Source organism: Macaca thibetana, chromosome 10 (assembly GCF_024542745.1).
Source record: "Macaca thibetana thibetana isolate TM-01 chromosome 10, ASM2454274v1, whole genome shotgun sequence".
In the NCBI taxonomy this organism is placed as follows: domain Eukaryota; kingdom Metazoa; phylum Chordata; class Mammalia; order Primates; family Cercopithecidae; genus Macaca; species Macaca thibetana.
In genome coordinates, this window is record NC_065587.1 from 67,454,142 (window position 1) to 67,466,507 (window position 12,366).

General features: G+C 59.2%; 2 protein-coding genes across 7 annotated transcripts in view; both read left to right on the forward strand.

The window, feature by feature from the left end:
- The window catches only part of DUSP15 (dual specificity phosphatase 15), a 746,139-nt gene that overhangs the window by 137,532 nt on the left and 596,241 nt on the right, over positions 1–12,366 (forward strand). The window lies entirely within an intron of this gene.
- NOL4L (nucleolar protein 4 like) overlaps positions 1–12,366 on the forward strand; it is a 147,040-nt gene that overhangs the window by 112,157 nt on the left and 22,517 nt on the right. For all 6 annotated transcript variants that reach the window (XM_050807078.1, XM_050807079.1, XM_050807081.1 and 3 more), the window contains one exon: positions 4,027–4,168. In XM_050807078.1, the coding sequence (XP_050663035.1) occupies positions 4,027–4,168 (142 nt within the window). The remainder of the gene's footprint in view (positions 1–4,026; positions 4,169–12,366) is intronic.

A 12,366-nucleotide genomic window follows, 5' to 3' on the forward strand; every position in this document is an offset into this window, starting at 1 on the left:
GAGCCCTTGTCTCTACAAAAAATTAAAAGTTAGCCAGGCGTGGTGGTGTATGCCTGTAGTGCCAGCTCCTTGGGAGGCTGAGGCAGGAGCCTGGGGGCTCGAGGCTGCAGTTAGCCATGATTGCACCACTGTGCTCCAGCCTATGTGACAGTAAGATCCTGTCTTTAAAAAAAAGCCATAGCAGTCAAGATATCAGAATCTTAGAACCTCTTTCACAAAACTGGGGTTCACCTGGCAGAACCCTGGAGGCTGTGGGAAAACTCCTTGGGAGCTGGGGAGAGAACAATCATTGTTAGGTAACGAGGCAGTGTGTCCACAGTTTCTCCCCACTGCACCTACAGATGGGTCAGAATTTTTGCTGGTCCCTTTTCCTAGCTAACAAGGCCTGGTGTGAAGGAACCCTGCCTTGGTTATCTATGTCCCTAGCACAATGCCAGCACATAGTAGATGCTCAATAAATATACATCAACTCATTGAAGAAAGTGAGCATGCATGAGTGTGTATGTGTGTTGTGTGTGTGTGCGTGTGTAAATATAGCCTCATCACCCATGAGTTCCCTCTGGGCCTCATCTTGAGACACTTGGTCGTTAAGGAATCTGGTTCCTCCCATTGAAGGGAGGAGATGTGGTGAGGTGGCCCATGGTGCGGTGACACTGTGATACAGGCTCTGGGCACAGACCGCCTGGGTTTACACACCAGCTGTGCTGCTGGCTCCGTGCCCCTGGGCAGTTGGGGCAGGCGGGGCAGGCCTCGCAGGGGCAGTTGTCAGAGCTGGAGCTAGGCCTGACATGGGTGCCTGTGTTATGGGGTCATGGGAGGAAATCTCATAAAACCCTTAGCCTGAAGCCCCGTGCCTGTGGGCACTGGGTGCTTCTCCTAAATCAGGTAATTTTGATGCCAGGTTAGGTGTAGCCCACCTTTTCCCAGTGGGACCCATCAAGGAAGTGAGGGGTGGAGGGGCGTTTGGGTGAGCAGTTCAGTGATGTGAGCCAGAGAAACCCTGGCTGTGTGTGGGGTGGCTGGCAGCAGCAGGAGGGAGGCATTACAGGGCACCCGGCTGCCACCGGCCCACCAGCCTGCATCCTGGGCTTCAGATGCCCTCCATTCAAGAACTATGCGCAATGGGACCAGAGTCCTTAATTGTCAAATTAATGCCGCGTCCTCATTAAACAACCAACACCATGCCAGGCAATTCAGTGGATTCAACAAGTCTCATTGCCTTGTGCAGGATTCAGAGGACGTACAGTCTGGTCCCCACTGTTGGAAGGACCTAAGGTTTTCCGGGGAAAGACAGGGCAGAGATCCACAAGACAGCGACAGCTGGATACAGCTTGGAGTTGGGATTGTGGCTCACAGCAGCAGTGTGGGTTCTAGGCGAGGGCCAACTCAGTTAGGAGGGCGTGTCCAGTCCTTGGCGACTGCACAGATCTGGCTGTGCCTCATGTTAGCCCATGACCTTGGGCAAGCCCCTTAACCTCCTGGAGCCTCGGTTTCCTCATCTGTGGAGCGGGGCTGACAACTGTACCTACCTGGTGGGCCTGTAGTGAGGGTGAAATGCCACAAGCCCAGGGGAGCGCTGGGCCCCTGAGAAGCTTTGCCTTCTGTTGTTACGGTTTTGAAGTTGGCTGAGTGAGGCTGGAGTGTGCGAGCCGTCCCCGCTGCTCCACCCCCCGTGTATTGAGTGGAGTTCAAGAGCCTTTCTCCAAGCTAGAGATGGCAGGTACGGCCCTGCCAGGGTTGCGTGCACTGTGGGAGGGGACCTTTTCGTGTGGCTCCTCTGCCCCGTGTGCCCGCCCACGCCTGCCCACAGTGGCCTCCTTGCCTCTCCTCAAACCCAGCAGCTTGTGCCCCACTTGCTGCTGCCTGTGCCTGAAAAGTGCGTGGAGCCACACAGACCTCACAGGCTCCCCTTCTCACTTCTTGCAGGCCTCCGCTCCAGCGTTTCTGACCCATGGGGTTTTCCTGGGCTGCCCTGGCAAACAGGTCCCTTTGCCCTCTCGCCCCACTTCTGTGTGCTTTGCGGCCCTCATCAATGCTTTTCTGCTCATTGTCCATCTCCCTTGCGGATGAGGGGTGCCAGACAGGCCAGGAGTGTGTCTGGTCCACAGCTGAGTTTCCCAGCACCTAGAGGGGAGCTTGGCCCGTAGTAGGTGCTCAGTAAATACCTGTCGAATGGATGGATGGGGAGTTTGGAGTAGGTGGCGCTTTCAACTGTTACTAGGATACTCTGTCTTTTAAGTCATGAGCATTTGAACAATACCCAGAGTCTTTCTCCTTCAGCTGTGACTTCAGGTCAAACCCTGAGCATGGCACCCCCTGGGCAGCCAGGAAGTAGCAAGGGGCCCACGCGAGATGCTCTGTTCCTGGTTCCTGGAGCCAGCATGGCAGGACCAGCTGGGAAGATGGGGGGCCGCCTGCCCCTTGCAGCCTTGCTCAAGGCTCCAAGGAACCTTCCCCCACCTGCCAGCCTCTCTTCCCCCTCCCCCTCGTCTCCCTCCATCCAGTTAGCACAGGGGAGAGTTTTGTTGTCCCTTTGTACCCTTTGTGCGGAGAGCCTTTTGAACGTGTGTGTGTGTGTCTGGGTGTGTGAGTGAGTTTTCATGAAGGAGGGCTGTGGGTGGAGGTGCTTGTGTTTATGGAGCAGGCAGCCCGTGGGAGGGAGGCAGAGTGAGTGTGTGTGCCTGTGTGTGGGGAGAGGATACCAGAGGACATGTGGGCTCTATCCATTCCCCGAGGCCCTGGGTGTGCCGCGTGGGGACTGCAGTCGTCACAGCCCAGCTCCTGTCCTCTGGATTCAGCAGAGGGTCCACACTGCACAGAAGCTATAAATTCCAGGAAACTCCCTACCAGCCCAGCTGGTGGGGGAGGGAGTGGAGGCGAATCCACACTGGTTCCCTAGCACTTGGAGCAGATGTGTCTGCCTCAGGGACAGCAGCCTAAGAAAGTTCCAACCAAAGTGTGTTTGCTCACTATAAAAGAGGCGTCTGTGAGGGGCCCCCGAGGGGAGGCTTGGGGGGTGCTCTGCCAGAGGTCCTCACTGGGGGCCCACAGAGGCCATTGTGTCTTGCTGGGGGGAGGCCAGAACTCCGGGTGTGGGAGCTGCTGGGTCATCTTTCTTGGTTTTACAGCCAGCTCCCAGGCACAGTTGCTTGCTGCTCCTGAAAGGCTGGGCCGGAGGAGGTGGGGGCCCTTCCCGCTGGAGGGCTGGGTTGAAGGGGCCCCGCCCCGGGGGTTCCCGGATGACTGGCCAAGGGCCGCCGAAGCCAGCAGCGAGGGGAGAGGAGGCAGGCGTGGTCCTCTCTAGCAGGCCATCCGGCTGTTTGGAACGCCCTGGCGGCCCCCCAGGCCCTTGAGCTGAACCCCCTTTGCGGTCTGGTCCGAACCCTGGCCTGCCCCGCCCCCTTCCTTCTCTGCACTTCTGGGGCTGGCCCTTTCAGCCCTGGAAGCTGCCCAAGAGCGTATCTTTGAAGCACAGCAAAGGTTAGGAAGGAGGAAGACAGAAATGTCCTCTGGGCTGGGGGAGTGGGAGAAAGGAATTCCATGCATGCTTCATGGGAGTCAGGGCGCCAGGCCTGCTGGGGGCACTCAGCTCAGCCTCAGTGCCCGGTGGCCGGCATGTCCTGCTGCCCGCTTCTTGCCGCCGGGTCCTGTGCAGAGTGAGCCCTGGTCCCTGGGCTGGGAGCAGGGAGCGGCAGCCCTTGTTTACAGCACTTGTTTCAACCTTGGCTCACAAGGGTAAGAGCCAGGCCCTGCCATCCGCCCCTGCAGGATGCGAGACCTCATAATTGTCTTCAATTACAGACAGCACCGGCCCTTAGCCTTGGCTTCCGACAGGAACCAGAGCTGGGGCCACTTCCACTGGGCAAGGGGGAGCACTACCCAGCCCTCACTTCAAGGTTTGAGGGTTCCCTGAGGCCTTCGGGGTACTCGCAAACGCCCACTGGCCCTGGGGTCCACCCACAAGGCTGCCTCGGGCCGATGAGAGCCCGTCCCTGCTGAATGCCCACCTTCTTTGTCCCTGCTCAGGATGAGACTTCTGTGAGCAGCGAGGATTTTGATATGAGCGACTCCACATGGATGTCAGCTGACCCGCACCTGGCCTCCAGCCTGAGCCCCAGCCAGGACGAGAGGATGCGGAGCCCACAGAACCTCCACAGTCAAGAGGACGGTGAGTGCCCCTTGGTGGCGGTTGAGGAGGGGCTGTGCCCGGCCCCTTGCTCCCAGTTGTCCTCAGGTGAGAGGTGTGGACATACTCCAGGGTGGCGGAATCTGGGCCAAGGCCTTCGGGTGGCCCACACCCAAGCTTGCACTGCCCCCAGCGTTCTCAGCATCTCCATGGGCCCCACTGCCCCAGCCCCTGGCTCCTTCCTCCCAAAGATGAGGGAGGGAGCCCATGGGATTGGCAGCCTGTGAGGCCGGGGGTCTGCTTGATAGCCGAGATGCCATGGGCTTCTGCGATATGGGTTTCAGAGTTACCAGGGGCAGGCCTGGGAAGGTTCACTGTGTACCTAACCCAGAGCAGTTCCGCTGCCCAGCAAGGGAAACAACCTGTGTTTCTGTAGCCATGTATGAGGCTATAGCCCGGGTCACCTGGTGAGTGACCAGGCAGTGCAGCTGTCCACATGCATCCTAGCCCCTTGGGATGTGATGCGGCTGGCTGGGGAGCTGTCTGGATTCTTCCCTAGTCCTGGCCCTCCTGCACAGGGCCTGCCAGACAGCCTACTCCGGCCTCCCTTGGAATCGAGGCTTCCTTCTCAGGGATTGGAGAGTTAGGGTCAGGAATCAGACCCCAAAGATCCACCCTGGCCTCCATGTGGACTCCCCCAAGTGGTTGGGCTCTGGGGCCCTGGCATCTACCTTGGTGCCAGGATTGTGAGGTGGCTCTGTGAGCACAGCAGCCCGGCATCGCCTTTGTTTCCGCGGAGGAGATGGTTGGGGGCAGGGGATGAGTAAGCTGGGCCCCAGAGAACTGGGGTGTAGGAGCCGGAGCCAGCAATTAGGAGGGGTTGAAGGTCGAGGCCTGGAATGTGGGAGGGAGGTACGGGTTAAAAAGGGGTGTAATGTTAACTCTGTGAAACGGGTCAGCCTTAAAGAGTAAATAAGGGGTAGGAGCCTTGCTGTTTGGGTCAAAGTTCATCTCCATGGCAGAACCTGTGCGCCTGCCTCCCGACAGCCTTCTCAGGCCTGAATCCGGCTTTGTTTGGGAGGAGACCCAGCCTGGAGGCAGCTGGAGGTGTCTGGACCAGGGGCTAGGGAGCACAGGGAGTGGCTGCAGGAGGAGTGGGGTGCGTGGCTGCTGGCAAAGAAAAGGCTTTTGTGCCTGATGCCTCGTGAGGTCTGCACGACCCCCTCGTGCTGCCAGCCTCCCAGGCCAGTGCTGCCTTCCAGCGTTCCCACGGTGGTGGGGACCCAGCGGGCGCAGCCACGTGCTCTGGGGGGCTCTGGGACTGGGACAAGCTCAGCAGCTGACCTCCCGCCTCAACTGAGCTGATTGAGGCCACACCCAAGGAACACTGAGGGCTGTGCCTGCAGAGCTCAACTGGGGCCGCAGGCTGTGGTCCCTGCAAGAAGGGTCTGGGACAGTTGTTCAGAAACCCAGAGCAGTGGGGCTGAAGGGGCCGTGGTCCCCCTACTCATTCCCGAGCAGGTCTCTTGCTGTTATTCCCCATGACCACCATTTGAGAGTGGGATCTCTCTTGGAGACACGTCCTGGGGAGGTCTGGTGATTTGGGGGCTGTCAGGATCAGGTAGCTGACAGTGGCATTTCTGTGGGGTCCGTGGAGCTCCCTCAGCACCTGCTGCCCGGACGCTGGCTGGCCATGAGGACGAGGCTGAGAGATGCAGGGAGGCTGGGGGATCCGTAGGTCCCCAAGAGCCCAGTGCAGGGCCAGCCTGGGGTAGTCATACACTGCCTTCACACACTGCCTTCCCCTCCTGGTGGACACCGGAGCTGGGACAGTGAGGATGCTGCTGACCGCGGGGCCGTAGGCCTCACCGTCCGCTCCGAGGCACTCATGGAGTTGTGGGCCACCCCGCTGGCCAGCTGAGACCCCGGGCAGGGCACAGGCCTTGGGAAGGCCCAGGCAGCTGGCCTGGCCTCTACTGCCCCTTCTGGGCCTGTGGGCCTGTTGGTGTCTGTCCAGAGCAGTGGGTTTCCAGCCTGGAGTCCTGGGCCATCTTCCGGTCCCCATGGAGACACACAGCCAGCCCCTCTTGAAGGTGCTCACGGTGCAGACATGTGAGGTCCAGCTCCTGTGAGTGAGTCAAGGGGCTCCCATCAGAGCACTCTCAGGCCCCTGTTATTGATGCAGGACTAGGTAGGGACAGCCCAAGCAGAGGCACCCATCTTAGCCCTCTGTGTGCTCCACTCCCCGCCTGAGGGTCTCCATCGCAGAAGCCCCCCAACCCCACTGATGCCCAGGTGAGCTTGGTGTGTGGGCTGTGGCCCTCAGGCCTCCGTGGAAGTCAGAGGCCTGCTGTAAGCTCAGTCTCGGTCTCTGCCCTGCCCCCGGGACTCGGTTGTGAACCTGGCCCATTGTTGGTGCCTGCTGAATGTCTGTTATCCCGGAAGGAACAAATGAACAGACGTTTACTGAGCCCTGTCCAAGCACACCATTGCAGAGCAGATGGAGCTCCGCCTCTGATGGGGATAAGTTGGGTTGTTTGTTTCTAGGGACATCCTTCCCATCCGAGCACCTGGGCCTTTTCTCTTTGCCAGGAGCGTGGGGACTCCCAAGGCTGTGCCGATGACACACCTGTGTTGGTCCGTTTGGTGTTGCTATAAAGGAATACCTGAGGCTGGGTAATTTATAAAGAGAAGAGTGTATTTGGTCCACAGTTCCACAGGCTGTACAGGCATGGCACTAGCATCTGCTTGGCTTCTGGTGAGGCCTCAGGAAGCTTACAGACATGGCAGAAGGTGAAGGCGGAGCAGGTATGTCTTATGGTGAGAGAGGGAGCAAGAGAGAGGGAAGAGGTACCAGGCTCTTTTAAACAACCAGCTCTCGCGCGAACTCATAGTGAGCACTCACTCCATACAGCACCAAGTCCCTCATGACCCAGACACCTCCCACCAGGCCCACGTCCAACCCTGGAGGACACATCTCACCATGAGATTTGGAGGGGACCCAGATGCCAACCATATCAGCACCCCCTCCCTGCTGACGAGTAATCCAGCCGGGAGTGATTTCAGGGAGCCAGGCGGTTAGCACAGATCTACAGCTGTGGATTTGTCGGGGCCCTTCTTTAAAGGCAGATGAAGGCTGAGTGGCAGAGCAAATCCCATGGCGGAACCACTGAGCCCAAGAGTGCGTTGTGCGGATGCCAGCTCTCACTCCCCGGGGAGCTTGTCTCTGAGGTTCTACCGGGGTGAGTGTCTGCTTGTCCTGAAACACAGTTGGGTTTCTGCCCCCAGCCCTGCCACTGTCTGCGAGTCTCGGTCTCCCAGACCTCTTTACACCAGCTCCCCACACTCTGAAGTCCTGGGATGCTCCTGGGTCCCCGCGATCATAGCCGCTGGTGCTTGGCAGGGAGCCACCATCACAGTGCTCTCATCTCATGGGGAGGAAACTTAGAATCAGGGAGAGACTTGGGGCAACTCAGCCAGGGTTGGGGAGGTGCCAGTGCTTCTCCTTTCTCCCCTTTGGCAGGTGTAGGGGCCATGTGTGAGGGTCACCAGAAGATGGGCAGGGGAGCTAGGGAACCAAAGAAGGCCCTCTCTGCATACTTGGGGCACTCCCTCCTTGGGGCCCAGGGCCATGCAAGCCAGCTCCTGCCATAGTTTCCTGCCCAGGCACGGGCCAGGTCCCCTAAAGACCCTCAGCTAAGCCCTGGCCGAGGCTTGGGCTTGGGCTTTCTTTTGGGTCTGAACAGGGCTCTGTGCACATCATAGGGTGTGGAGGGAGTCTGGCTGCCTGAGATACTTTGTCCAGAGGCACTGTGGTCTGGCGTTGCCTGGGGGCTGAACAGCACATCCATCTGTAATTACGCCCCCACTGGTGGGATGATCTGTTTGATGCAGTCTGCTCCCCAAGTACCATAAGCACCCTGAGAGCCAGGACTCCAGCACCCAGCACAGGGCCTGGCACCGCGCAGGTGCTGGGGTACTGTTTGTTGAGTGAATGAGTGGATGAAAATGAACGAAGGCATGCACAGAGGCAGGTGAGCCAGTGCGCCTCCTGCAGGCCGGGGCTGGCCTGGGTTCCTGACCGGGCAGGCGGGGCCGCTCCTTCCGTTTCCCCTGGATGTGCTTCAGCAGGCCTCTCACTCTGCCCCTTCCTGAGCGGAAAATGTGAGGCCCGCCTGGCCTCCAGAAGGGATGCATGGGGGCAGGGAGCGGACATTACTCACCTCCTGGGCAGACAGGAAGCCAGCGCCAGGGGAGAGCGGGGGTCTGCTCGCTGGGCCTGCTTCCGCCTTCCGCAGGGTGGGCAGTTGGGGGATTGCTGAGCAAGAGTGATGTGGAGCCCTGGCTGGGGCAGGTCAGGGCCTGGTGTGTGCGCCTCTCAGATGAAGCTGCTCCTCCAGCCTGGGCCTTGGGACACACTGGGGCTCCCGCACCGTGCAGGCCTGGGGCTAGACGAAGGCACTGAGGGCCCTTTGGCTCTTCCAGTTTCTTGGCCACTTTTGTCACACCAGCGTTGGCCTTGTGACACTCAAGGGTGATGAGCCCTGTCTCCACCTCCCTGGAGGAGTCTGGGGTTTGGTTGAAGCCAAACAGGCACCAGTGTGGGACCCCTGCCGGTTGTCAGCTTGCGGAGGGCAGGAGCCATGTCTTTGTAGAAATGTCCCTGATTTCTCCCCTTATTTCAGAAGTATTACAATGATTGTAGAAAAATAAAGGAGAAGGCCAGGCACGATGGCTCATGCCTGTAAGCCCAGCACTTTGGGAGGCCGAGGCAGGTGAATCACCTGAGGTCAGGAGTTTGAGACCAGCCTGACCAACATGGAGAAACCCTGTCTCTACTAAAAATACAAAATTAGCTGGGTGTGGTGGCGCATGCCTGTAATCCCAGCTACTCGGGAGGCTGAGGCAGGAGAATCTCTTGAACCTGGGAGGCAGAGGTTGCTGTGAGCCGAGATCGCACCATTGCACTCCAGCCTGAGTAACAAGAGCAAAACTCTGTCTCAAAAAAAGAAAAAAAGAAAGGAGGAAAAAAGAAAATGAAAAATAATGATGTCTGGGGGGCCTATTTTTCTCAGACTTTTATATTATCTAAGTAACCAGAGCCTCGTTTTCTTTTCAATGAGGCAGTATTGGCACCACCTTTTTTCTCACGTAGTCATTGGCCTCCCTGACACTGATGTGGGCCAGCCACAGTTCGAAGGTTGTCCAGTCAGCCCAGTGACTGGGGGCCCATTCCTGAGCCCACTGTGTGCCCAGCCTGACCCTGTGAGCCCAGAGCTATACATGTCGCTGTTCCACAGGGCAGGAAATGTCGTCTCCGAGGGGAAGTAACTTGCCCAGACCACGGGGACTGGGTCTACCCAGAGCCAGCGTTTTGACCACTCCTATGGAAGGACATTTGAGTCCCTGTTTGTCTTTCTTTTTGTTGAGATGGAGTCCCACTCTGTTGCCCAGGCTGGAGTACAAATGGCACAATCTCGGCTCACTGCAAACTCCGCCTTCCAGGTTCAAGCAATTCTCCTGCCTCAGCCTCCCTAGTAGCTGGGATTACAGGCATGCGCCACCATGCCTGGCTAATTTTTGTATTTTTAGTAGAGACAGTGTTTCACCATGTTGGTCAGACTGGTCTCAAACTCCTGACCTCATGATCTGCCTGCCTCAGCCTCCCAAAGTGCAGAGATTACAGGTGTGAGCCACCGCGCCTGGCCAAGTCCCTGTTTTTTATTGCTGGAAGCAGGCGCCACAGGGTGCCCTTCAGGGCTGACCCCGTGTGGCCTGAGTCTCCTGTCCTGGGCTTTATTCCCAGGCCCTAGCACTGAATAGGTGCTCAACGAACGGCCACTGAGTCACTCTTGGAATAGATGGGGGATCAGAGAAAGGGCCTGGGACGAGGTGGCCTGGGAAGCCGGGCAGAGGCGTGGCAGCAGGGGGCTGGGAAGGGAGGAGGTGCCCAATGCCAGGGTTTCTTGGGTCACATGTTTCCAAAAGCTCCCTATGACCCAGGAGAGAAGCTCCAACCAGGAGAGAAGGGCAGAGAGGCCACAACCAGGCCATCTGGGGAGGGTCTGGCATGGAAGGGTTCTGGGAGGATGGAGTGGTCGGGCCCAATATGTGGCATCCTGTAGGCAGGTCCTGGGTTCTGTGCCATGGATCTGGCCAGCCCTTCCCCGAAGTATGGTCCTGAGCTAGCTGACCCCCCAACTCTGGGCCACAGCTTCTCTCTGTGACATGGCCTGTGGGCTGCAGCCCCTCACCCTGGCATGCCCCCAGGAGCTCTTAGTGAGAAGACCAAGGCTTCCTACCTTGTGGCCCCTGCTGCCCTGGGTGGGGCCCTCTGCCACCTAGAAATGCAAACTGGGCAGCAGGGCGGCCTCTGGGGAGCAGGTGTGTTGCTCGAGCGCCCAGGGCTCGGTATTTACAGTGGCAGCACTGTTGGCCTCTCTTCCTTGGCCTGGCCCCCTCCCCTGGGTGCCTCCTCCCTGGCCTCCAAGGGGTCTGCAGGGAAGCGTGGGGGCACACAGAGCTCAGATCTTGCTCAGCTCCCTCCTTGCCAGGCAGCCTTGGGCGGTGCCGTCCCCTTGACAGGCAGGGGTGATCATCTTGGCCCACCTTGCCAGGTGGTTGAGGACCAGATGTGGACAGCACAGAGGCCCGCCAGGGGCCAGGCTGGGACTGGATGTGGGCAGTCTTCGTCACCTCCCCCAGATTCTCTGAGCCCTGCACACCACCCCCTTGGTCCAGTCCTGCCTCCTCAGCCAGCCTGGTCTCCCTTGGTCCCCTCTGCCATGGAGACCTGTGGGACCCTGACTGCAGCTTACCTCACAGCCACCCTCAACGGCGTCCCTGTCCCTACTCTCAGCCCCCAGCCACCGTCCAGGTCATGCTTCTTTGGAAAGGGAGCCGGGCTAGGGGGTCCTTGGTGTCAACAAGACCCAGGCACTCCTGAGTCCCTGTCCCTCCCTCCCCACCCACATGAGCCAGGCCCTGTCCAGGGACCCTGAGTTCCCAAGACGCTGCTTCTCAATCTGGCAAATGCCAGACCCATCCCAGGTGCCCACACTGATGGGCAGCTAAGGCAGTGAGGAGTCAGTGCTGCCATCCAAGGAGAAGGTGCCAGGCAGAAGTGTGCCTCCGGCTTCTGGTACTCAGGGTGCCATGGGGTGTCCCCAGTAAGGGGTGAAGCCGTTTGAGTGAGGGATCAGGCAGGAGGCCATACGGCTGGTGGGGAAGGAGCTGGTGGGAGTAACGGCCAGGCCACCAGGGCTCAGAGACCATCACCCGCATTACCCCTGTGCCACGGCTCCTTCTAGTGCCCTCCTCAGGTGATGCCCACCCTCCCTGGGCCCATCCCTGGGTCACAGCAGCCCTCTCCCACCAGGGGGCACAGAACTCTGGCCTGCTGCTGACTCCCCCTGGACCCAACGCTCATGGCCAGACATCTGCCCTGGTCACTGTTGCATGGCAGGAGGTGTGGCCCCTGTACCAGTCTCCCTGGGTTGGCCTCTGAAAGGCCTCTCTTGCAGTAGGCTTTTAAGCCAAGCCTTCTCCCTAACACCTGCTCATTATGGCCATGTCCATTGCCCTAACCCTAATTCTCACAGCTGAGGCCAGAAACCAGGACTGGGCCCCATTCTCCGGGTGCAGGTCCCACCCACCCCCACCCCAGGAGCAAGAGCTGTTTGTTCCTCCTCAAGGCTCCAAACACCCACAACAGATGAGCAGGCGGCGGCCTCCTGGCCTCCCCTCCCCCAGGAGCAGAGAGCTGGGGCCCAGGCCTTCCAGGGATTGGCTGTAGGCCACACTGGCAGTCCCCGGTCACAGGAAAGTGTCCATCATCAGCTGGGCCGCGGGCGGCACAGACAATGCTGGGCTGTGCTGGGCCCTGGCCCGCCAAGGGGTGAGAGACGCCGGGAGACAGCACCGAGAGATCCCTTTATCCAGGAGCGAGCAGGGCCTACACAGCCCTGGCCTTGTCCGGGGTGCTGGGGCCTTGGGTCTCCAGAGGACAAGCTCTGGGGCCTGACGAGCTGAGAGGTTCACCTACTGAGAAAGTGGGGAGGTGAGCCAGGCATGGTGGCTCACGCCCGTAATCCCAGCACTTTGGGAGGCTAAGGCGGGCAGATCACATGAGGTCAGGAGTTTGAGACCAGCCTGGCCAACATGGCAAAACCCCACTTCTACTAAAAATATAAAAATTAGCTGGGCGTGGTAATGGGCGCCTGTAATCCCAGCTACTCAGG